A 26707-nucleotide genomic window follows, 5' to 3' on the forward strand; every position below is an offset into this window, starting at 1 on the left:
ATTGTTTGTGTGTGCATGAGTGCATGTGTTCTCCTCATTCCCATAGTAGGGCAAGACAGGGATAAGTACAACAAGCAGAAGCTGTACTAAAGAGTGCCCTCAACTAATTCTATGTACTTTATGTATGAAAAAAGGTACCGCAAGAAGTACTTATCCTGAGTTTCTAAATACAAATTCTGCCCATCTGGGAGTTCTTTTGCTGCTGTGGAACCATGTATGCAACTTCAGATTTTCACAGCTGATTTCTTTTTTTTTTTCAGAGACATATTTGTACAGGGCAGACTTGGATGGGAGGACTTCATTCTAGCCTGAGAAACTCCTCGAGTTTGGGGTTGCTTTAAATGCTGCCCTCTTAGTTAAAAGTATTACTGAGTATGCACTGACACCTGTGGGAAATTCTTTTTCCTGCAAACAGAAATTAACTCAAATGTTTTCAAAGAAGACATTAACTGCTAGATTCCAAATTTGAGCACTAATGATAACTAGCCTCATTTTGTTGAGACAAATGGCATGTTGCATTTTTTCCTTTGAAAAATGCCATTGCCAGAAGCACAATGACCCTGCCAGCAATGCTGTTGGCAGCATATCATTCAGGTTTACTTTGCCTTATGGTAAAACATTCACTGCAGTATGCTGCAAGCTAAACTTCAGAAGGTCTTCCACAGAATCTTTGAAAATACTGCCTCCAGGCTGCTTACGGGTGGTCTGTTATTTCAGATTAATCTGTCACTGCTGCCCTGAATTTGCACTACACTATCGGAATGCTGCCTTGCCTGGGGTCTGCTGACCAAGGCTGAGAAACAGGAATTCAGACCCACATTTTCTTCTGTCTCAAGACTCCAAGGAGGTGAGCACTCCTTGGGAGAAAAAAGCATGAGGGCCAGAGAGCAGTGGTCCAACTGTGCAGGAACTTCCCTCCAGTGCTTCGAATGGCCATCAGGAAAGTGCTGCTAGCACAGACCTAGGACTACTTCTCCACATAAGGTGAAGAGTTTCAATTGTTACAGGCATCTCACTAAATTTCCACACCCTTGTTGATGCACAATTGCCTGGCTCAGCTAAATAATCTAAAACAGAGTGAAGCAGTTCTCACTCTGACAGGGTCTGATGAATGGAAGAAGTACGTTATAACCTGGCAGTTTTATATCTATATTCTTATGCCACCACTGTCTTTTCCTTTAAGACCAGGAAAGCAGTTTCATCATGGGCAGGGAAAGAAGCATTGACACCTCCTGGGTATTTTTAATACAAATCTTTATTTGTGAAATACAGGAGAAGCTTGGAAAAACCTCCATTTTATTATATCTCAATTCTTTGACAGTTCTTGCTTTAAAAAAATAAGAAGTACATGTTCCGGTCCTTGGTCACTCACATTTACTGTTGCTTTATTTTTGTTCCAGCTGAGTATTCATTCATTTCCAGGCCAGACTAGATTCAGTTTGTTTTTTCCAACATCAGAATAACAGTGCAACTTTATTGGGAAAGTAGCATGAAGTACAGAGCTGTTGTGTCAGAAAAAAAAAAAAGGAAAAAAAAAAAAAGCATATTTATTGACCCAAGGTCAGGCAGTTGCCTGTACTACTATGAAATGAACCAAAGCTGTTCAGGATATATTTTGTATTTAGATGCAGGTAGGTCAGTGGAAAAACTGCATATGACTCCAACAACAAAGGCTGACCCCAAGTCACTTAAATTGATGGTGACAGCATAGTTTGAAAACAAGCAATGTGCATTTTAATATGCAAATGATATAAAAAACAGAACAGAATACATGATGCATATGCACTGACATCAACCCATTTTCAGGTTTTCTAGCAAGCAAACGTCTGTGGGGAAACAAAAAGAAAGAAACACATATTAAGGGGAAGAATGTTAATGCTAATATTACATCTAAGTGTAGAAGGAAAAATTAACCTGACCACATTTAGACAGCCATAGCACAACTCTTCTGTACGTCAGTTACAGCATAGAAGACAGGAGGTAGGAGACAGCAACAGCTTTCAAAGTTCCACAGTATTCAACTATATCAATTCAAAATGCGAAACATTCTTAGCCATAATGTGTGTGAAATAAATCATACCAATTTCATACTTTAAGGCATTGCAATTCCAACAATAACTCTGTGGTAGTAATTTTAAAAACTGGCTCAAAGAGTATAACAAGACTAAAGAAATTTGCAGGAAATTCCCCTTCCTCACTCATAAAAAGCAAAACAAAAACAAACCCTCAAAAATTCCTTCAGATCTCTCTGCCAGTTTTGTTACCTATGTGCAATTTAATTCTTTCTCTTATCCTGCTTTACTAAGCAAGGTTTTTGCTGCATCTTTTTTTTTTTTTTACACATATGGCACCCATATATTTAGTAGTCCACCAGCTACTGTAAGCAAAATATGAGGCTAAAATTATGCATTTTGACCAAGCAGCCTACCACAATACCGCACCACAACATGCAACAATACTTTATGCTATGGCAAAGACTACCACCAGCAGGAGATACGTATTTCGATTGTAACACCTACATTGTGCTGATGACTGCATGTGCCACAGTGGGAGAAAAGGCCTCCCAGTTCATGTGCGGGCTAAATTCACTGCAGACAGCTGAGCAAACAGCTAAAAGCATGTGATCAAATACTATATGAAAAAGCAGAATGCAATAGGGCCATATAAATAATAAATTTTTTAAAAAGTTTTATACTTAGCTGTTACTTAAGAATGTCTGAAAAATAGCTGCTAAGCTTCTACGGTAGCATCAGTAACAATAGTGTTTCATATAAGCTTTCCAGGAAGCATGGTAATAACTAGCTGAAAAAATGGCTTACCTCCTCATGACTGCAGCACAGCCTACATACTCCTCCAAGAATGCCATTGATTATCTGTATGAAGCACAGGATGAACTCTATTCCTCCCACGACAAGAAGAATGGAAAAGAGAGTGACATTCCACTGAACGATGTTTTGAGGTTCTTGACATTTAGACCACTTGTTATACTCAAACAGGTACCTGTACACATCAAATGCAGGTATAATAAAATTGTGTCAGAGTGGGATACTTACCACACACTAGAACCAAATTATATCTGGCTTGTAATTGCATCAAGGATTATCACTCTAAGTAGGAATAGAAAATGTAGTGGTTTACTCCACTCAAATCCTGCTCTGTTTGAGAACATCTTCAGCTATAAGACTTCACAAAATTTGTGTGGTTCAATTTCTTCAAAAAAATCTAAGTTAGAAAGGCAGAACCTTCTATTATTGATCAAAGCAAGAGACAAGCTCAAGACAGTTGAAAGAGCAAAATTATTTCTCAAAACAAACACAGAACTTTCCAGGATTTGGCCTTTACTCTGATGACAGCAGTTACCGATTTGAAGCAAATAGGCCACTTCCTTTCTTGTGCTGCTGTCTGCGGGCCCTCACATGCCCACTCTGGACAAGTCACACACAGAATAAATTCAGAGGGGTACTGCAGTAGATTCCAGCAGCTACTCCTCTTCCGTGTCATCAGAACATAAGCACTGATAAGCCTTCAGCAAAAGTTAACTCAGTTCTTCTACATTAAGTCATAGCTGGTGGTTGGGCAGGGGAGGAAGAATGTCCCTTCCTGGGAGAGAAGCAACTGAAATGTAAAATTCAAAATCTCTGCTGCAAAGGATCTTGATGTGGTTCAAAGTACCCTCAAGTCCTAAAACTGTATACTTTATGTTTGAGATGTTCAGGGACATGAACAGTATGTGATATATAGAATATTTACCTATATGTATTTAGAGAGAGAGACAGAACAGATAACTATCTCCTCCATAGGTTACTACAGATAATATAGTAATTTATTAGCAGCATTACTGAACTACTTCCAAGCATCCTTACCAGCATGTATCAAGAACACCCTTTTTGTAATTGTTTCAGAATCTGATATTTCATGTTGCAACTGATTAGCATATTCAGATCACTTTTTGTAGAGCTGGGGATTTAAATTCCTTTGGTTTTAAACTGCAGAAGTGGGGGTAATTCTGATACCATCTGTTTAATTCTTAGTGAGTGAGGAGCATAAACTTATGAATGGATCTGAGTATGTGGCTACTGAATATTGCTGGAAGGTTATGGAATAAAGCCCATTGTACAGGCAGAAAGAAGTAACGTACTCATGAACACACATGAAGGCAACTTACCCTCCAGAAGATTCAGTAAAAGGATAGATCCAGTTTCTTTCTACATGAGTATAACAATATGGTCCATGAGACAAGCCCAGTGCTGAAATGATTATACAGTATCCAGAACCAAGGATCCCAACAAAGGCTGCCAGAACTGAGGAGAGCATCTGCACAGCAAACACAGATACGAGTTTTCAGCACAGCCATGAAATTCTCCTGAGGACTATCAGGGACTGGGACATGAAGTATCACTTACCGCACAGCTTTTCCCACAGTTCTCATGGCCAAAGCACCCACAGCAGTCATCATTGTGAAGCCCAATGAATACTGCAGCTGGAATGAGTACCTGGGTATGGGGAAAACAAACCACACCGTTCTTTGTTCTGTTTTGTTATGCAGACAAGGCAGATAAAACACACTCCTCACATTGCATTCATTTACAAAACTTATCGGTGTTGGGGGCGCCTGTATAGATTATTCAGTTTTACTTCCCACACAGTAGGCTTTTCACTACTGATAGCAGTACCAGCAGCAACAGCATAAGTATATTTCTATTTCTACGTTGTGTATACAGAGCACCAAAGTGCCTAAAAAGCCTATTGATAAAGGCCATGCTGTGGTATTACTGCAATTTGAGATGCTTCAACTTTAAAAGTTTTTTTTTTTTTTTTTTGTTCCTACCCCTCCCCGCCTCCCCCCAAAGGCTGTATCCTGCAAATAAAATGCTTTGGGAAAACAAAACAAAACACACACACACAAAACAACAAAAAACAAAAGGCACCACCACCAAAAAAAAAATGCATTCACTTTCTGTCAAAGGAGGACTGCAAGGCAAGTCTCTGAAAATTGTTTTCTTATTTAAAAAAAAAACACCACCATATTCATTACTGAAGAGTAGCTATCACTGTCTGTGTGACAAACCAAGTCTGACTCTAGTAGAAAGTCTGTGAATATTCTACCCAATTCATGCAAACATCTCATTACAGACGTCTAGCTTCTTCTAGGTTTTCACATCCACAGAGTTTCCAGTGACAGAAATGCAAAGCAATGGAGGGGACACTATCTGTAAGAAAATTGTCCATACTCCAGAGCTTTTGGCATAAAATCAAGAAGGAGGAACAAACAGAGAGCTGATTAAATAGAGTATACTCCCCACCAGCACTAATAGGACTTAATACTAGTTTGCACTTATACAAAGACGCCACACCCAGGATTAGCTTGGAAAAAAACATAAATGAGCAAAGTGTTACCACTGAACAGCACAGATTTACTATACAGTTGAGCAGAGTCACATACTAGTCAGCCCTTACTCAAACCTTTTTTGAGCCCCAGTGCTACAGGTCCAGAAGAGGTTGTACAAGAATGTGTTTCAGGAGCAGTTCCATTTGTTTCATTTGGATTAGCCTGCCTGTAAAGCTGGCTTTGCAAATCTCAGTCTAGGTTATAATGGGGCTGTAACACTGCTGTAAGAACCTCTCACAAGACAGAGGGCCTTATGCAATGCTTTTCACCCTGTAATTTGCTGACAGCTTGAGATTTGCAGTTCTAAGAGGAAGGCTAAAAGTGAATGAAAAAGGAAGCCTAGAGTCAGGGAACATAAATATGCTAAACTGTGGTCCACAAAATTGAAAATTTAAAAAATAATTGCTTCAGATTAACAATCTTTTATAGTGAATACACTCAATTCTTCATCTTTGGCTATTACTCTAATTCAAAACTTTGGTAACTGTTATTTGATTCCTCTGAAAAAAGAGCTAAACAGATCTATAACAGCTACCTTTCCACATCTCAGATAGCATACATTAAGGAATTTCAAATAAATACTAGTTATCTACAGACATTAAAAAGGAGAATAATTCACTAATAGAATAAAAATGTAAGATTTAGCCTTTTACATAAATCATGTCCTGCTGAAAGGCCTGGTTCCATTTTTGCATTTGGGTTCTGCAACCTATGCCCTAATTCTCAGCTCTGAAGTGACATAACGTTGCAGATATGATAACCAAAGTAACTAATAATACCCATGGTGCAAAATATATATATATATATATTTTGATACAATTCCAGAGACTCCTGCTGACAAGATATTCAATGAATAAGTTAACGTAACTGGTAAAGAAACAGTAACACCAAGTAGCTTTAAAATAAACTTCAAAGAAAGCAGTAGCTTATTACTTACCAAAAGGCCTCCACCTAGAATGCCATGAAGGCACTCTACATATTTGCTGAGATGATGCTCTGAAGCAAATCTTGTTTCACCATTGGGAAAATAAAGTAAAATATTGGCCACAATGCTGAGCAAGGCAAGGATGAGCAACTTAAAACCAATACACCTAGTACACCTTCCAAAACACATGTCCTCAGCTTTTCAAGTCCTTCTTTCTTTAGTCCAGCCTATCTCATATTTGTCCACACCTAAAAGAAGATCAGTCTTTAGTCTCACCTACTTAAATACTCAGGGTTTTCTAGCTACCTGGATGACGTTTACAATGTCTTCATACCTATCATTCCCAATTGCCAAGTGAGGAAACAAGGATGGTAGAATGTCACCACCCATTTTAAATGAAATAATTGTTGACAAACCAAATGCAATCAAGGAAATACTGTATGCTAGGTAACTTCACTTTAATATATGATGCATGGAATGATCACCATTGAACATGATTAGACACGAACAACAGGCTCCACCACAACATAAGTTCTTTTAGAAATTGAAAGAAAAAGGTTTTGTTTTCTTTGTGAGAAGCAGCTTTGGCTTTTAGGTTTATAGACTATTTCAGAACAACCTGAAGCCATGGAAAGATTTGGCTGACTTCAACAATACTGAGTCAGAGTCTTGGGTACAAATAGAATAAAGTCTACATCAATGACAAGTATGTAAAGCAGCCTCTTTCCTTGATATTCTGTTAATGGAATAAGAGTGGACCTCATCAGTTCTGCTTGCCTGTTGAAAAACAAACAAAATGGGCAGGCAGGTGTGTACCTGTTCTTGCCATTATAAGACAAGCTGAATTTAGATTAACAATGATTTCCTAAAGCCAAATCAAGGAACATTGCTGAAAAAAAATGCATCAAAAAGCAGATCATAAAATGCAGTTCTTGCAATGAAAATTCAAGTACAGAAACACACACACACAAAAAGAAAAGCCCCTAACAGAGGGCAATATATTACATCAAGTGTTCCAAACTGTGGTACGTGTACTGGTAACATTAATTTGCATAGTAAATCAAGATACAAAGTGATCTGGAAAAAATAAGATATATCTAACTCTCTTTGCCCTCTTGCAAATGTTGCCAAAATAGCCAAAAGTTTCCTTGTTCACATATATACAGCTCAACACAGAGGTGTGTGTTGCCAGGCCTTGTACTATCACATGATAGAAGATATTTCAGCAAGAACCTCAGCAAGTCTACTGATAACATCAAGCTGTGTGGTACTGTTGACACGCTGGACGGAAGGGATGCCGACCAGAGGGACCTGGACAGGCTTGAGAGATATGCCCCTGCAAATCTCATGAAGCTCAACAAAGCCAAGCACAAGGTCCTGCACCTGAGTTGGGACCATCCCAAACGTGAATACAGGCTGGGAAATGAGTGGATTGAGAGCAGCAACTCTGAGGAGAAGCACTTGGGAAAGTTAGTGGACAAAAAAAATGAACATGAGCCAGCAATGCGTGCTTGCAACCCAGAAAGCCAACTGTATGTTTGGCTGCATCAGAAGTGCAGCCAGCAGGTTGCAGAAGTGCAGCCAGAGGGCTGGAGCACCTCTCCTATGAAGGTAGACTGAGAGAGCTGTTGTTTAAGGAAAGGTTGGATAGTGGTAGGGGGATAGTTGGGCCAGATGATCTTGGAGGTCTTTTCCAACCTTAATGATTCTATGATTCTATGATATCTAAGAGGTCCAGACTAGATTCAGGAGACGTCGCTGCTGAGATCACCATAATACAATATAAATCACATTTCAAAAAACAGTCTAGACAAACTGAATTTGGGAATGTACAGGATATTAAAAGGCTTTCAGCTACTCAGGGAGGAGAATACTCATTTGTGTTATCTTTCTTTTATTTTTTGATACATATATATATATATTTAATACCTAAATCACACTGTAAATAAAGTCCAATTTAAATCCATACTATTCTGGCAAGTATTGTGATCAAAACTGAAGCTTAAAGAGAAAGAAAGGAAGGGAAAAAAAAAAAGGAGAGAGAAGTCTTGCACAGATGTGGTTCCGTGATGTAACCTCTCCGGGTATTGTAGCTGTTGACCTTGGAGACTTCCTTCATTATGAGAAATATCCTCTTATTGTAGAAACATAGGCTTACCATTATTGTGCACTTCAGCTTTGATGACTAAAATGAGCACAAACATCATCCTGCATGTTTCCTCTGCAGAAGGAGATGATTTCTCAACTGAAAACTCCCTTCATTGTGTTATGCTAAAAAAAACCCACACACCCCCAAATAAAACACGACAACCTTCCCTACCCAGCACACTTGATTTGACATAAAATTTCACATAATTGAGAATTCGTATATTTAAAATTGATTTTATCGATTGATTTTTTTTTTCCAGACAATGTAAATAAGATTAATTTTATTTAATCCCCCTGAAAAGCCCCAATGAAATGAAGAGTTCTGGAGTTTAAATACTATTCTGTAAAACCATTTAAAGGCTAGTCAAAAACAAAGAACCCTACTCTTTCTTTGCAGGAACAATCAAGTCAAGTATTTGATTAGATGGACAGCTAAGTGTTCCCTGTGTTAATTTTGTTAGTGGATGTGGCACACAGAAATATTCCCTTATTCTATATACTATCAAGCATGTGAGTCATTGCAGTTACTAAAAAATAATTATTAAAAAAATAGTAGTAGTTCAAGTATCTGTCCTGTGTAATTGTATAGGTTATAAAATCTTGAGGTTGTTCACTTCTCATGCCTGTTTGCTCCATAAATCCTATTGCTACTGCTTGCAAAGTGAGCAACAGTGGATTTTTAGCATTTATCATGGGCGTGTCCAGATAAAACTGACTTGTGCATGAGCAGGAGCCAAACACAAGCTTCTCATCAACCTGAGGAACAGCAGGGCCTTATCTGCAGCTCATGACTTGCTCCAGCACCATGAGCAGAGTTTACACTAGTTTAAACAAACTCAGAATTGGATTTTGAGTCTTTTGTTCAAGAACCATCGTGTTTGCACTTACAGAGGTAAGATAGTTGCTCACACACTCACAGATGCTTCCCAACAGTCCATGGGAAGCTCCACTATTTCTCTCTCACAAGAATATTTCTGTAGCTCGAATGTCCGCCCTGGACGAAGAACACATATGAAAAGGAAATTGATCCCCCAATATTATTAAAGACAATAAAAGTTTAGTTCTAGGCTAAAACTTAGCTTTAGACTATAGGTCTCATCCTCAGCTATGTCTGAGAAGAACCAGGACAGTCAAAGAGGGCAGTAAAGCACCCTCTGGCTTCCAAATCCTGGTCTGTTTGACAGCAATGCAATCCTGATAGCACATCCTAAGGTCCAGTAGGTAGGACTATTGTGAAAGATGTCCATAACCTCTCCTGGGAGAATGGGACTGGTTTGTAAAAAGTTACAGCACTTAGATTGTATCCCTGAATCATCACTTCTGCAGGATAAAGCCTGTCAGCAAACCAGTGCTACACAGGGCAGGATACAGAGAAGTAGCTAAAAGTAGCATCACAGGTGCCTTGTCCAGTTTCTGTGATATCTAAAAAGAAGCCTAATCCCACCTGGGATCAAAGGATCCAGCAGCTGCTATATAAAACCAAAACAAAAAAAATTAACCTCAATAGCTTTTCTATTGCAAGAAGAGGACAGAAGCATGCATCTTTCACAAAATAAAGATGTTAGAAAGCGACTAGTTTTCTTAATGCCAAAAAGTGGGATATCTCATAACTATTAGAATAGTTCTTTTTACATTCCAGCTTTGAAAACCTGACCATTCTCCATCTTTCTGTAGCTGTTCCTCAACCAGGATGACAGGAGTAAAAGAAATTACTTTCTCCAGCTCCGTTATGTATTGGAAATCCTTGCTATATATTCAGACAAGTCCTAAGTTTAGCTAATGCAAAGAGAAGCAGTGTATTGATGATTGTCAAAGCTACCACAACAAAAAATACTTGCAGAGAAAGTTAAAAAACATTTAAAAAAATGCCACAGAATTAGAATTTCAAGAAAAAGAAAAAGAAAACCATGAAGTACCACATTTGTCCTACGAAAGAAAATTACGTCAACTGCAATTACATCTCACACCTTTGCCTTAAACCAGATTCCCAGGGTGATCCATCATAACCAACAGAAGAAACAGAGTTGTGACAGTAAAGAAAAGTACTTCACAAAAAAGATCTCTGGACTTCACTAATATATATTTATACCCACCGTAATACTGGAAACACTCATATACCCTACTAGAAGGGAAATCAAGTATGTGTGTATGTGTGTGTGGATTGGGAAGAGGAAATCTAACAGATAAATAAACATCATGTCAGAGCGAGTATGCCATCAAGAACAGGGCACACAGTCTGGGCTCAGTTTCCCTGACTGGACACGAGGTGTGCTACCACATGCTACCATGTTGGAACTTGTTGCATGTGTATGCTGTAAGGCTTCTGTGCTCTCAGGATGTCTCATAAACTTCTTTCCCTAGCTCTCTGGCATGTGGTCAGGATACAGTCTGGCTGCTATTCCCTTCATGGAACGGAGATTTTTATGGCCCAGTTACTCAGTGTTAATTCTGCTAATCTTCCCTAAACTGAATGTTGCTCTTTTATTTATTTATTTATTTATCTATTTATTTATTTATTTAAATAATGTTAGCACCATCCCTCCCAAAGAGGTTCTTGTTCCTTATAACTAGACAAAGGTTAAAAAACAGGTAATAGTTGCTTCTGCCATCCGTGTTTTCTGAGCCAATATAAGCAATCTCCTAGATTAAATTAAAGATTCCAGTACAATGGGAAAAGAAGATTACACTCTTTACGGAAAAATATGATTTGCTTCTTCACAACAGTTTCTTCAGACACTGCAAATTGTCTGTCTTACATACCTTACATACCTACATAGCCATCTAGCCACCCCTACACTGGATTTTCTAAACGACACAATAGAGGTCAAGAGACACATCTGAAACAGACATATGACAAATCACTTCCAATTACCTTGAAAACCGTTCAAATTAAAACAAAATAAAATAAAATAAAATAAAATAAAATAAAATAAAATAAAATAAAATAAAATAAAATAAAATAAAATAAAATAAAATAAAATAAATAATAATAAAAAATTTTAAAAAAAATCTTGAAGCAAATAAAAATCTCTTACATTTAAAAATCACTCAGATGTGAATCAACTGGCTTTGCAAATATCATTGCCATTTGGACACCCTATTCTATAACTTCTACCAGAGAGCTTCTCATTATAATTTTTCTTGCTCAACTTCTGGTCCCACCCACCATCAGGGAGTGCAGTACCTCTTGTGTAGGTATGGGCAGGGTGCAGAAATTGTATGACACCAGTGGATGAGACATGGCCTGGGATACAATAACATGGACTGCACAGATGCATTTGGAAAGACTGGGCAACACAACGCATGTGTACCAATGCAGGTTAAGAATTCGCGCTTGTATTTCCTTGGAAGCTATTCTATTCATTCCTCCCTTACTGTTTTGTAGCTTATTGCTCACAGGGACAAATACTAGCTCAGACAACTGCTAGGAATGTATAATGAATATGCAGTCACCTGTTAGCTAAGCTCCAAGTGAAGCCTCTTGGCCAGCTGTTCAGACAGAGCTCACAGTGACCCTAGGAACACCCACAGCTTCCCTTTAATTAAATGGAGAAACACCCATCTACACTACCATCTATTTCTCAATGTCCAAATGATTCATTGCTCATGCTTTCCAGCCATTATCTGCAAAAGCACTATTCTGTAGCTGCAATTGTCCCCAGGCATGCCACCTCAGAGGTGCATGTCAATCAGCACACTCCACCTAGAGAGTCACAATAGGAAACTGCTCCCCTTAAGTCCTTTGTGCCTGTGGTCTCCTGGCCACAGCCTGAAGAAAGTTGCCAGATTACCTTTATTAATTACACAACATCAACTTGGATGAACTAATGAGCTACTTCTGAGAAGGATGCAACCACCTGCTGCCATGAAACAAGTCACTGAACATAAAAGCAATCCTCACACAGCTGTAATATATGCACATTCTTGCTTGCTGTCTCTGCCATCAGTTTGAGACAGAAAGCTGCTCTGAACTGTAGAAGTCAGCTTGAAACAAATGCTTACATTTAATGCAACAACACCTAGAACTACCACATTGACACAGAGATTTGTTAGTAATAATGCTGACCTAAGAAACAGTCAGCAGTGATGCAACAGAAGTAGCTTTGACACTTAATGAACAAGCTCAGAGAATTGAAACTTCACAGAGTGCAGCTACCACTAAATGAGTCTATAGAAGTTCCTCTGTCTAGAGAAGAGCTCACAATCCTTACTTAACAATAACTATTATTAACCCAAGACTTGTGATGTTATTGCAACCTCACTTTGCAATCAAATAAACCACTTCAAAAAATGTTTTCTGTTGGCGTATAAAAACCATAATGTATCCATCATTCATTACTACTTGCAACCATGTTATTATGATAAAATTAGGATATAAGACAAACAAGTTATATTCCTATTTCTGTCACAGCCTGGGGGTGAAACCTTGGCTATGCAACATGACCAACAGAAGTTTGTTTCCCTTGCACTGTGGTATTTATACAGGCTTGCTGTCTTTCTTCCTATTCTATCCCTAAATTTGTTCTGTTTTTCAAAAGGTACACAACCATGAAGCATTATCATCACTGTATTGTAATTATACACTGTTCCGTACTGCGTGTATATAATAGCTGTACAGATTAGAATCATAGAATGGCCTGGGTTGAAAAGGACCTTAAGGATCATCTAGTTTCAACCCCCCTGCTCTGGGCAGGGTTGCCAACCACTAGAGCAGGCTGCCCAGAGCCGCATCCAGCCTGGCCTTGAATGCCTCCAGGGATAGGGCATCCACAACCTCTCTGGGCAACCTGTTCCAGTGCCTCACCACCCTCTGAGTGAAAAACTTCCTCCTAATATCTAACCTAAATCTCCCCTGCCTTAGTTTAAAACCATTCCACCTTGCCCTATCACTATCAACACATGTAAACAGGTGTTCCCCCTCCTGTTTATATGCTCCCTTCAAGTAGTGGAAGGCTGCAATGAGGTCTCCCTGGAGCCTTCTATTCTCCAAGAAAAACTGGGTTCAGATTAGTATACATATCTCTGCATAGCACAACACGAAGAACAGACTATTTTCAGGCTTGAAGTATGCCGATTTTGTGATGCCATCCCCAACCATGTTTAACAATGCACATAAAACAGACATCCAACGAAGGACATCCATAAAAAGACTTTCCACTAACTCCCAAGGTTTTAATCAATTACACTCCACCCAGGTGAAGTCATAGGGCTTACTACTGTCCTAACTGAGAGCTACTCAGTGTCATACAAAAGGCTGAAGGAAAATTAAAATATGTCTTTAGAACCATTACAATTATAAAGTCATCACGCAGTTTTTCACATACAGACTTTGGAAGTGGGTTGCTGATTAATCCAGCATATATTTAATGGACAATGAATATAAGAAGGCAACAGGAATGAGATTCTATGCCAAAATTTCAGATTATTATTTCAGATTATGGTCTAAGGAAGCAAAATACACCTTTACCTGTTCTTTGAAGGCCTGTTGGTAAGTACTACAGTACAACACCCCTAGCTCCCTACTACCTACACTTACACTGAGGACTTCTGGTTGTACAGTGGTCACAGTCACTTTTGCTATTGTACCTGTGCTATGATAGGAAACTCTTGGCCTAACCACTTACTTTTCAAGCATTATTTTAAGAACAGACATCTCTTCAACAAGTTCAAGCAAAGCCCAAATACATCTAAGGCTTGCTGAAGATTCATCACAAACTCCAGCATATTTAATAGTATTATAAAAAAAAAAAAGAAAAAAAAAGAAAAAGAAAAAAAAAGCAAAGATGTACAATGAGACAGAATGTATATAATGCAGCAAATCTAATGAAAAATATTCTCACACTTCATGGGAAGACCCCTGATTTGCATGTAAGCTGTTTTTGTGAAAATTATTTTAAATTCATCATTAGAGGCCTGGCTATTTTTCCTTGTGGAAGTTTAATGCAGAAACCTGGATGTTAGCAAGGTCAAGGACTTATCAACATCTAGAAACGGAGGCTGAAGCAACAGAATTTTGCTTGCATGTCCTACATTATACATACATTATCCTATCCTTGAGTTGCTATGCTCTAATGAAACACATCTCTAGAGTCTATAGGCAAGGCATGTGCTCATTCATGTATAACAGGAGATGTAGGAGAAAAAGGGTTTTCCTGCAGCCCCTCAGAGCATTGCAAAGGTAAGGAAACAGGAACAGGATAACTGTTGTTGAATAAAACAGATGTATAAAAAGCAGACTAAGCTTAATCCAACTCTTCACCATATCTGCTTTGGCTACATATTTTTAAAAACTATTCGCAGGCCTGTGTTACCTCCCATCTTTCATCAACCAAAAATTATCAGTAGGCATACTAAACTAAAAATAAAGATGTTCTACATCTGAGAAGAGCACAAAAACAGTGACAAAAGTGGTTACAGACTCCATCCAACAATCTAACTGATGAAGGAATACACTTCTGACAGCTCCAGCTCATCATCCTCGCATTTACACTTTCTGTGCATCACTAGCAGATTACACAGCAGTAACTAAACAGAATAAAAATACCTACAGATCACTAGAAATTACTTTCCTCCTCAAGTTTCCCTTTGGAAAAGCATAAATCTTAAAGCTATGAATGTAAAATTTATTTTCACAAGTAGTCTGCACCCTCTATGTAGTGTTTGACAATTAGGAGATTTGGAGGCTCATTTTTAACTCCAGAAAATAAGTAAATACACCAGAAAACAGAGGTCAGTTGGCTAAGTGAAAATACACAAGGATCAAAGTAGGAGGACTCAGTGTGACTGCAGGTTTCTACTGGCTGCCTGGAAAGGCAAACAACTCTCTGTAGCTAAAGAAGTAAAACTATCCATCTATCAGATTACCGAAAACACAAGTGTTACCTTGGGGCTGCCTGAATCCTCCCACCATGTTAAAGGAGCACAGAGGTTTCTCACTGTCTGCAGCAGTCACTAGGGCAGGAAGGATAGTGTGGTATGGATGTTTCCTTGGTGCAAGGTATTCTTAGTGACTACTAGAGAGGGAGAATTTAATTCTTCATCTCTGAAAAAAACATAATATACCATATATAATTAAAGTGGTGAGATGGTTAGATACAATCCATCTGGTTGAAAGAACAAGTAGTTTACGGTAATTGTGCATGACAGCCACCAAAACTGATCTGATCAGCTAATTGGTGATAATAACAACTGAGATGGTTCATCCCTGACTGTGCTGAGAACTGGGCAGGATTGAAGGAAGCCTGTGAAATGTTCACAGGAGGATGCAAAGCTCAGCATACACACAGGTAGATACCAACGGTTATAAGGGAGCTATGAATACAGACAGGCCCATGACTAATTGTGGCCACTTGTGCCCCTTAAAGAGTACATTTTTAGCTGTGTGCCTCGTTTAAAAGCAGGAGGGGAAAAAATCCCAGTAAATAAAATCGCACTTGCAATATTTTTGGAATTAGATGCTTTCTGCAAAGCTACACAGGGAGCACACACCAATGTAAAATACAGATATAGCAAACACACAAAGTAACTGATGTTAAAGCATCTAAACTTCATTTAATATGTTGTCATTTTTGTCCTTATAACAGTAACATGCATGTGCAACTGAAAATGGAAGAGGAAAAAAAGAAAAGCACGTGGTAGCCCCACCAAGGGATTTCTGTGAGATATATATTGCATTTTAACACCTACAGGATGTTCGGCCATCCTATCTGCTCAGCACAGCGCATATCCAAGAAAGCACCATCCCATCAGTGTATCTGCATGCTGCTCTTCAAAGTCTGCTGCTTGCAGCTAAACCTGCCATTACTGAAATGTGTATTCACGAGTTTATTTCTCCCAGTTGCCACCAGAGCTCAGACATACAGACAGAAAAATAACTTACCAGCAAGTATGGTCGCTGCATGCACATAACCAGATCTATGCCAAACAACACTGTGCACACTAGTGTCTATGTTGCTCAGCTTTACTGCAGTAGTCAGGGCATTTCTTAAATATTTATTTTGGTCTGATGAGGAAGCTATAACTCTAGCAATCCAATAAGCACAGAGGAATTCTTTCCAGTTGTTACTTTTAGTCTTCCTATCTTTTTTTTTTTTTTGGCCTGCCATAGGCTATCAGCATAAACACCTTCGTAGAAACTGGCTTTCAAACTGCCAAATGAAATTTGAACTGCATCAGTTTTTCTTCATCATTCAATATATTATAACGTTCAAGTATGTAGCACCTCTGATCTCTTTGGCTAAAACAAGATAAATTTTTTACAGAGACTTAAATGCTGACACTTTTTAGTCCTTCTCAAAGTTACACAACATGAATGTTACACTCAACATGACACTATAATGAAATATAATGCAACTGGATAGTAGGTTTTCATACAAACATTCTTGTGGATTGCTCTCCTTTATGCTCTCTCTTACATAATGATGTCAGTTGTATTATCAACTGATTTATTGAGTGGTGAAAGAGATTTTTTTAAATTGAAAATTATTTAGTATTATTTATACCGTTTAACTCTACAAATAGTTTTAAAAAGTTGTTGACCTGCTTAAAACAGTATTGTCTCCCAAATACGGATGACTGTGAAGTTTGTATATTACTTATGCATTTTCATTAAAACTGTACAGAAATTCTTTGTGAAATAAGTATAACTGTATTGTCCACAAGCCACGATGGCTTTTACAAGTAGCAGCAGAAATTAACTAGCTAATAGACAAATATAGAGAAATGCAGATAGTCATTTTCCTCTTGACACAAAGTCATTTTCTCTACAAAAAAGGCCGAATTCCTTCACAGATTGACCGATCAATTCAGTTATAAAAATTACATTGATGCAAACAAAAGCATCTGGATAGTACACTGCTAAATAACATAGACAATAAAATGCTATGAAATGTTATCATTAGTAACTCAGTCTTGATATTTCAGGATCGTGAGTGAATGAATGAATGTTGCCAAGGCAATCTGATAATTTAGATTATTTTTTCCTCTCAAGTACAAAGTTTGAGAACTTGCTGTCTATGCCAAACCTATATTGCTATTGATCTTGGACAATGAGTGGTTGGATGCAATTTCTTCTGCATTTCAGATTTAAAATTAAATCTCACATTTAATTATAATTGATGAAAAAAGAACCATACAACCTACTATGCCTAAAGTTTTCAGACCACCCTTTTAGCTGTGCAGAAGGGTAGAAAACAAGGAAAGAAAAGGAGGGAAAATATATATAAATATCAACATAATGCCCACTCTGAACAACAAGCAACAGAGCAAATTCTATTCCCATATGGGTGGTTAACGGGTGCAAAGACTATAAAAAGTAATCCAGGAAAAATAAGATATTTCCATTTTTCCCCCTCAAAATAAAATGAAGAACTAGAATTTGCAAACACATCTTGCAAAGAATTTAGAAAGAACCCCTTTAACATTTTAAATTATGTTTATGAAGAGCAAAGAGTTATCACCACTGGTTACGTATAAGAAAGTTCTACATATAAGGGTTACAAGGTGCACAGTGCTCATGGTTATATAATCTTGCATTGCTGAAGAAATCATTTTTAGATATCTTCAAAGCTGTGGGAAACATTTCTATCTTTACTTGCCTCAAAGTAAAAAGACTCAACTTTGGACATTGCACCTCAAACATAATTTCACCAGCACTTCATTTGCATAGTTCTGCACCTGCATAGACACCAGGCTGACCTCCTGAGGCTAATGAAGGGGTATGACAAGCTTGCTTACTGGACTCAGCCAACACATGATGTCAGTTAGTCCTCTCTCCCAGAACCTCACATCTGCTATGAAGAGTGAGAAAACAGGCAGAAGGGGCTGCAACACCACCCCTATTCTCTTGTTGCACAACGAAGGCTTTGTGTGAAACAAAAATGAGATCACTTAGTCAGATAGAACTTAAAATGAACAGTAAAAAAGAGAAGAGAAGCGAAGAGAAGCGAAGCAAAGAAAAGCAAAGAAAAGCAAAGCAAAGAAAAGCAAAGAAAAGCAAAGCAAAGCTAAGCAAAGAAAAGCAAAGAAAAGCAAAGAAAAGCAAAGCAAAGAAAAAACTCGCTATCCTATCCTGAAATAATAGTACAGTTTGATCATCATACTGATCATCTTGCCAAATATTCTTCATACATATCAGAACTTGTTATACTGGGAAATATCTTCTCACTCATAGAGTAAATCCATAGCCATCTGTAAAAACTCCTGTGACAAATTCCGTGTAGTTACTATGCATGAAAGAGCAGGCATTGTCTTGAGGATCCACCACAGTGAAGTATGCTGTGTTACTTCAAAGGCAAGACATTTTCAGAACTAGATTTTTTTACTCCTCTGAAAAGCAAAAAATAATCAAGATTAGCAAACATCAAAATTCTGGTTCAGTTAAAAATAAACCATTGTACACCTGCAAGACATAACTCACGCCCTCTTGTGAACCATCCTACTGAAACCAGAGGAGATATTCATACAGGAAAATGACAAAAATATCATCCTAATCCTAATCCATATTTGTTTTTATGAAATCTAGGGGCCGAATTAGCCAAGACTCCTTACACTAGCACAAAACTAGAGAAAATTTAAGAAGAGTAACTAACTCCAAAGTGGTAATATAAAGCATAACCTGAAATAAACATGATGCAACAAGCTTCAGATAGATACTTTGAAATGACAGATGTTATCATATGAAAGATAAAATAATAGATGGATCCAAAGTCCACTTATAGCCACGTAATGCCTATATCAATAAGGCATTTCAACTTTATAACTAATATTTGGTTAAGTTCAAGCACAATCCTGCCAATAAATTAAAGTAAACACACCTATCTAGAGTACATAAAACCAGACTAACACAGGCTGGTACTTACACACATGGGAATTCCTGCATGTGTATGAGTAATCACTGTGCTCGGAGGACTTTCTTAATTTTCCTTCAGTAAAACCAGCATTGCACAACACATTAAAATGACTTTTAACTACAAAATCTTGCTAAGTTTGGACCTAACTGTGTTTAATGAGACTGCAAACCCCATCAGCCTACAATAATTCATTTTTGCCCTTCAAACACACTAATGAAGCAGAATCATTAAATATAAGGAATAGTGTTGGAGGCTGACTGGAAGGGAGGCAGATCCACACAGAGCATCTCAGGAGGGCTTTACTGCAGTGTTCATCTGTTCCCAGATTCACCCTTCACATGTAAACAGATGAGTATTATTTCCTGCCACACTGAACTCTCGGTTGGAGGCAGAAATTCAAGGCCTTAAAGTTTGTTGTGGAGAGCTATAGAGCTCTTAAGAGTGCTGTAGTCTCTGACAGAAGGTATATCCCCTCCTCTCCCCTTTGTCTAGGGGAAGATACTTCTAATATAGCATTTATCTGCCTCTGTGTGATATAAACCAGTACTCTAAAAAATCTACTGTTGAAAGCAGCACAAACACCTACAGGTATACAAAGATTTAATAATTTTGGGGTTGTGCTGTAGCCTCCATAGAGTTTTTTGATCACACTGATTGAGATATGAAGTTGGAGGCATTTTTCTCTATCTCTTTTTTTTTTTTTTTCTTTTTCATGATTGTCCAAGCAAAATTTTTAGTTTTATTCTTAGGCAAGAAGGAAATATGATGTAGTTCATTATTTTTGAAATTGAATATATTAAAGCATTTCATTTAAAGCTAGATTAAAACATAAGTGCACCTCTTCCATTTCTACATTTCTGAGCTTAAACAATTATAATTATTTATAACAAAACTTTACCACAGTTTATCAATTGCTATTTGCTCTTTTTCTACTGCTTTTCATCTTTTATATAATACAATGATATATATGGACTAATGATATAACGACAAATAATATTTTTTGAGCCAAGTTATTTAACAGACAGATACTTCAAACTAAATAATTCTGAAAGAAGTCACATGATCATCAGATGTAAAGAGACAGTTGAAGATTTCTAGTAACAGAGTTCTTCCTTGTGCTACAGAGTGTACTTCCATGCAAGCAAAGGAAGAGAAAATATCTTTGTAGTTTAATTACTTGAGAACTTACTCCTTAGCTTAGGTTTTGGACAGACTATTTTTCTGGTAGGTACAAGAACTTGGTCAGGGTCAGCAAAGATTGAGAATGCATCACTGAAGCTGATTTTCATGGTTCCAGTCTGCATGTGTAGTAGTAGTCAGTTGTATTATTATAACTCAGTTGTATTATTATAACCCATGCCTGACAACAACAACAAACATACAGTTGCATTAGATTTACCACACATTTTAAAACCTCCAGTGTTACTGCATTATAAAGCACTGTGTACCCAGGCATTATTCACATGACTTATTTAAGTTAAGGTATTAATTTAATCATATTGTTCATAGCATTGCACTGTAGTTAGCAACTAGGAATTTTGAAATGGTATAAATCTCTTGACAAAAATCAGTTAAATCATACTGGAGATTTTCTTTGAAGTACACTGTAACTTGCAAAACAATATTTTCAACATAAAATTGAGAAGTATTTCATACTAAAAAACTCTCTGCAATAAAATTCCATTTTACTCTGTATTATATTTACTAGTAGAAAACTATTCGCTGTGCAGTTAAAGTCATGACTTCTGACAGGGCATCAGTAAAGATTTTCTTTGAACTGCAAAGAGCTGAAAACTTTTTCAGATTAATTTCTCTGTTCCTGAATTGTACTTTTAAAGTTGGCCAGATTTGAAAAACCAAACACATGCCTATCAGAATTCTTACTAGATATAAAATCCATATCTTTAACATTACAATTCTCCATAATGTTTAGGGTCATCGAAGCTGTAATTCCTTCTCTATCTGGAGGTGTTTCCCAAACATTCACACACTTCATGAAGAAAAAACTCTTTTCTCCTCTGACCTAAGCATCAGGAAAAAGTTCATTATTATAAGTCTATATTAAAAACAACAGAGAAGCAAGGTATTTCTTCATCATACACAACAACCCCTCCAAACCCCTCCAAACAATAAGGTAACACCTTCCCCCACTTCTCCAACTCCATCTTCCAGAAGATAAAACCATTATAAATTAAGACACTATTCTGCAACAGTAACCCAAATGCACAGTCATCAGGCCAATGTAGAAAACTGCCAATACTATTATTATCACTACATGAAGTGACATTTTCAGCTTTCACACAAACTAGATTTCAACTGCAGATTAATTAGATACAAATTTTACATCATGCACTTGAAGGGTACTTAATTCTTTGCACATTTATGACCACATTGTGGCCTTTGTTTTTCCCTAGTATTTCCAAGGGCCAAGTAAGCTCAGAACCTGCCCGCAGCAGAAATGTGCCTGTCAAAAAGGTTTCTGAGAAGCATATAAAAACTTTAAAAGCACTCCTTTGTCTTCAGTGGGATCTGTAGCTGTCTAAGAATAAAAGCCTAAGCCACAAGACTACTTGCCCGTAAGGGGACATCAGAAGAAGAAAGATGCCCTGTAAATCCTGTCAAATATGTATGCTTCCAAACTTCTGCTTTGTTGGACAACCATTAGCAGAGTCCCGAACACCAGGATGCAGCTGCCTGGAGCAACTGCTCCTCCTCTGCAGTCTACCATGTCTTGAATCCTTTTGCTCCTTGAGGCTGCATGCAAGACAACAGGAAGGCTCTCTCAGAAAGATCGTTCCACTACCTACTGATAAGGATCTTCACATGGAGTAAGAGATGTGGTTTAAAATGTCCTCAGGCTGAGGAATGCCTGTAACTTTTGTCATGCTGGGGAGGCATTCTAGTAATCTACTTTTCAAAAGTAAATTAGTATTGAACATCCCACATTCTTTTGCAGCTGGGCTCCAAAAGGAGTGATCTTTGCTCCTTTTTTAAAATGAAGCTCTGAACACTGCTTTGCTACAACCTCCTAAATTCTCTTTCTTCTCTTTGATGGTATCAGTGCATGATTCACTCCTCATCCTGGCCAACAGCATACTCCCTGTGGAAAGCACTCCTTCTCCCCCAACCTCTATCACCCACTCCTTCTCCCCCAACTTCTATCACCCAACCAGTGTCCAAAGCAGGTGTTGCAAAACCTATCAGTAAGATAGTGTTAGTTTTGAAGCCCCTTTGCAGTAAACCATGTCAAGACAGATCAAGCACTTTCCATGGCTCTTCCAGCACCCGTCATCTGGCTCAGCAGAACATGCGTACACATATATCTAGTGTATCAGATGCCACACACATACCTGACGAGCATTAAAGCAAACACCTCCTTCGAACATTGAACTGACCCAAATTACCTTGCTAAACCTACAAAAAATCTTGTAAAGTTTTAATGTCTGCTTCCAAAGCTGCTACGCATCTGGATGTTTTGGTTTCAATATTACTCTGTACACAGATTTTCCCACTTTCAAAACAGGAAATTCACTAGTCCAACAGGTAGCTGATTAGTCTGAGGAGTCTATCCTAAGTTCCTTTGTGTTGGATGCAACTCCCATTGATGTCATTAAAAAGTTTTCTTGAGTAAAGGCTACAGGAATGGGTGTGCACTTAGCCACGTATTTCAAATTAGTCTCTGTTAGTCTCTGTGAGCCATGCTGTAGACATCTGCTCCTTTCTAAAAACATTTCTCAATAGGCAATGGGCGTGATACTGAATGACTAATAAGTTTTTGCTGCAAGCCCTGGATTAAAAGGAATGCTTACTCTTGGCAGGGAGAAGCATTATGAAACTACAGTATACCATGTCTAATAAGTGGGTGTGCAGATTATGCTGACCTATCTGTTGAGATAATGCAAGTGGTAACTTCTTCTATGGTAAGAATAAAAACCTCCTTCTCTCTTCCCCCCCAGTTTTACAACCCAACTACCATTTTATTAGATAGCCCCAGTATAAAATGGAACTACACAAGTTTTAGGAAGTGTGAACTATATTAGAAAGTATAACTCGAAAAACCTTAACCATCTGACCAGCAAGAAATTAAAACTGTAACTGTAACTTTTTTTCTATGCATACTACTTATAAGGTACATCTATACACATTTTCTTATCTATACTTTTTGAGTAAAAGCACTCCAACTGAGAAATACTTTAGAAGCAACCCTTTTGTCTAATAAATTCTAGAACATTATGCAGAACTAAACAAACAACTTTTTTTCCCCCAGTTAGCGTTACTATATTGTAACAATTGCTGTACATGTGACAGAGGCATGCTGTCAGGGATAATTAATGGGACAATCAAGAAAATAGAGATCACAAAAAAAGGCCTTGTCTTAAATTTTCCATGTTTTTTTTTTACTTTTTAATGATTAACAACAGTTCTGAAAACATCTGCCTGCACGTCATTACAGATACCACCAAAATGTAACGCCACCAAAGAAGAATCATTTCCAGGGTCTATCAGCAGCATTAAAAAGATCCGTTGTTTCCAAGCTGAACAGGGGTGACAACCACTGAGTACAGACCATCAAGGCCTCCATCAGAGGAGGGCCACGAAGATGATCAAGGGGCTGGAGCACCCCTCCTATGAAGAAAGGCTGAGAGAGCTGGGGCTGTTCATCCTAAAAATAAGACTCTGGGGTGACCTTATGGCAACTTTTAGAATTAAATGACCTTTAAAGTCCCTTCCAACCCAAACCAGTGTATGGTTCTATGATTTTAAAGGAACTGAGTTCCACCAAAGTCAGCAACATCCTCCTGACTATGCTTCTTGTTAACTAGACCAGGTTCACACCTTTTGTGCAGAACAAGCTGCAGCCAATATTGTCTTGTTTTATCTTAAACTCAGAGACTGTAGTCACACAAAGTAAATACAATCAAAAAAGCCTTTGTATATTGTATTAATGAATGCATCCATCTATAAAATTTTAATATTACTGATTACTGACAAATTACTGATTACTGACTAATGTTATGTCATGGAGAGGCCCAATAATACAACAGCTAGCTTCACAGTGTCAAGGTGTAATCTAACAGTTGACTTAAGTGATCAAAGAATCACAGAACAGCTTGGGTTGGAATGGACTTTAAAGATCATCTAGTTCTAACCCGCCTGCCATAGACAGGGATGCCACCCACTAGATCAGGTTGCCCAGGGCCTCATCTAACCTGGTCTTGGACACCTCCAGGGATAGGGCATCCACAACCTCTCTGGGCAACCTGTTCCAGTGCCTCGCCACCCTCTGAGTGAAGAATTTCCTCCTAACCTCTAATCTAAATCTCCTCTCTTTTAGTTTAAAAACATTTCCCCTTGTCCTGTCACTACCTGATTGAGCAAAGAGTTGCTCTCCATCTTTTTTTATAAGCCCCCTTTAAGTACTGAAAAGTTGCCATAAGGTCACCCCAGAGTCTTATTTTTAGGATGAACAGCCCCAGCTCTCTCAGCCTTTCTTCATAGGAGGGGTGCTCCAGCCCCTTGATCATCTTCGTGGCCCTCCTCTGATGGAGGCCTTGATGGTCTGTACTCAGTGGTTGTCACCCCTGTTCAGCTTGGAAACAACGGATCTTTTTAATGCTGCTGATAGACTCTGGAAATGATTCGTCTTTGGTGGCGTTACATTTTGGTGGTATCTGTAATGACGTGCAGGCAGATATTTTCAGAACTGTTGTTAGTCACTAAAAAGTAAAGACTCCATTGCTCTCCCCTTTACAGTGAATATGTTTTCATGCTTAAAGTATTAAAAACATAGCAAAGGCAGAAAGGGAAATAAAGTTTAATTAACTGGAAGGAGAATAATTGTCTACAAGTCACTGTGAGTTTTTTGTTTGTTTGTTTTGTTTTTGTTCTTGTTTTTTCCTGTTTCCACAATGCAAAGTTGCCTTCAGAAACATTTCTCTCATCAAGTTCTTTTGCTCACACAAAGATTATGGAGGATTGCCCTCCCTTACCTTGTACAGAATCTAGGTCCTTCTACTTCGAGACACCAAGGGCAGGGACTACACAGAAGCAAGCTGTTTCTTTAATTGCAAAAACAGATGAGTGAGCAGATCAGTTCATCAGGAATCAAATCCTAGTAGGTTTACATCAAGACCATCATCCCACAGCTTTGTCCCTGTTCAGAAAAGTGCAGAAAAGGGGGTGAGCAGCTCTACAAACTTTGTTCCTCCCAACTGTTTGGACTTGCCTGTTCTGGAGCCATTTTAGCAGATTAAAAGTGGCAAGACCTGCTGCAGCCTCTGTCTGACAGGCTAAGTGGTCAGGTCCGCAGCAAACCAGTATGAGCAGGAACTCCAAGCCCACTGTTCCCAATTCTCCTTCTTTAACCAAAGAGCAGCCAGCAGAGGATTTGAGGAGGAAGCCAGTGACAGGTGAAGTCCAACCTGGACAGGTCTGCATCACCACCAGTGGAGACAGGACAAGCATGGGCAATGGTGACAGCCAGGGGAACAGCTTGTGGAACAAACCAATGCCTGGGGATGGGAAAGCAGCAGCAAAGGGAGTGCAGGATGCAGCAGATCTCAGGCACTGGTGATAGAAGGAAATGCAGGCAAAAGATGGTGTGAGAGACAGGAAAAAAGCAAAGTATGAGATCTAAGGACTGCTACAGTCTCTTCACCTCTGTCTGGCTTCAAAAGGGTCAGGATATTTTTCACAATGAGATACAGATAATTAACTAGAATTATTTCTAATTTATTTCTTTTATTTTTTTTCCTGATCTATCACTTTTTTTTTTTTTTTTCCCTAATCATTACCAGCAAGACCAGAATTGGGCTCTCTGAATCTTAATGTTTTCAACATTAGGATTCATCACAGACTTTACACAAAGGTGAATGCAACAGAAGCACCATGCCTTTAAGGACCACACAGCACAGTCTATCCTAGATACCTGGTATTGCAGCAGGAGGTGCATCATCTCTCAGAACAATGTGGGAGTATTCTGAAGGTAACCGGGCACAGCCTGGTACCATATCGTTAAATATTAACACAAGCGATAACTGATTTACTTAAAGTGAGTCAACTCTTTCCTGAAATAATTTTAACCATTTGGGGAAGAAAAAAAAAAAAAAAGGAGAGAAAAGAAAGGCATATGTGAAAAAAATCAGAATTTATATTTTATGGTTTGAAACAAAATGTTTTGTATCCAAATCTAAGCTTTCAATTCTTCCAGTTATTTGAAGCAATCAAGTCATTTGCATTCAAACTGGGTTACTTCCATGCCTTTGGAAAACAAAACAAAACAACGCAAGAAAAACCTTCAGCCCACACATGATATACCTCTGAAATAAACAGTGTCTCTCTGGGCCTTCTAATTACATAGTAGCTAACATCAAATTTGAAGCAGAAACAGGAGCA

General features: G+C 38.2%; 1 protein-coding gene across 4 annotated transcripts; it reads right to left on the reverse strand.

Moving 5' to 3' along the window:
* Positions 1–1053: 1053 nt before the first annotated feature.
* On the reverse strand, positions 1054–26282 carry TM4SF1 (transmembrane 4 L six family member 1). 4 transcript variants are annotated; one of them, XM_080604280.1, is made up of 5 exons: positions 26241–26282; positions 4404–4493; positions 4166–4314; positions 2820–3000; positions 1054–1502 (listed from the first exon to the last, which is right to left on the reverse strand). In XM_080604280.1, the coding sequence occupies exons 1-5, from the start codon at positions 26265–26267 to the stop codon at positions 1455–1457; spliced, it is 495 nt and encodes a 164-aa protein (XP_080460406.1). In that variant the 5' UTR covers positions 26268–26282; the 3' UTR covers positions 1054–1454. The 4 variants fall into 4 exon arrangements, with proteins under 4 accessions (XP_080460406.1, XP_080460405.1, XP_080460403.1 ...); XM_080604279.1 differs by lacking the exon at positions 26241–26282 and adding an exon at positions 16342–16677 and having other exon boundaries at positions 1056–1502; XM_080604277.1 differs by lacking the exon at positions 26241–26282 and adding an exon at positions 6327–6728 and having other exon boundaries at positions 1123–1502.
* Between the last annotated feature and the right edge of the window lie 425 nt (positions 26283–26707).

Source organism: Anser brachyrhynchus, assembly GCF_964034855.1.
Source record: "Anser brachyrhynchus genome assembly, chromosome: 9".
In the NCBI taxonomy this organism is placed as follows: Eukaryota; Metazoa; Chordata; class Aves; order Anseriformes; family Anatidae; genus Anser; species Anser brachyrhynchus.

What these genes read in the sequence shown, in the direction of transcription:
- TM4SF1 (XM_080604277.1), bottom strand. Translation starts at nt 6,503, where the DNA reads ATGTGTTTTGGAAGGTGTACTAGGTGTATTGGTTTTAAGTTGCTCATC. An exon ending in TTCTAGGTGGAGGCCTTTTG is followed by an intron (nt 4,494 to 6,326) that starts GTAAGTAATAAG and finishes CCCCATACCCAG; the next exon opens with GTACTCATTCCAGCTGCAGT. An exon ending in ACTGTGGGAAAAGCTGTGCG is followed by an intron (nt 4,315 to 4,403) that starts GTAAGTGATACT and finishes TTTGCTGTGCAG; the next exon opens with ATGCTCTCCTCAGTTCTGGC.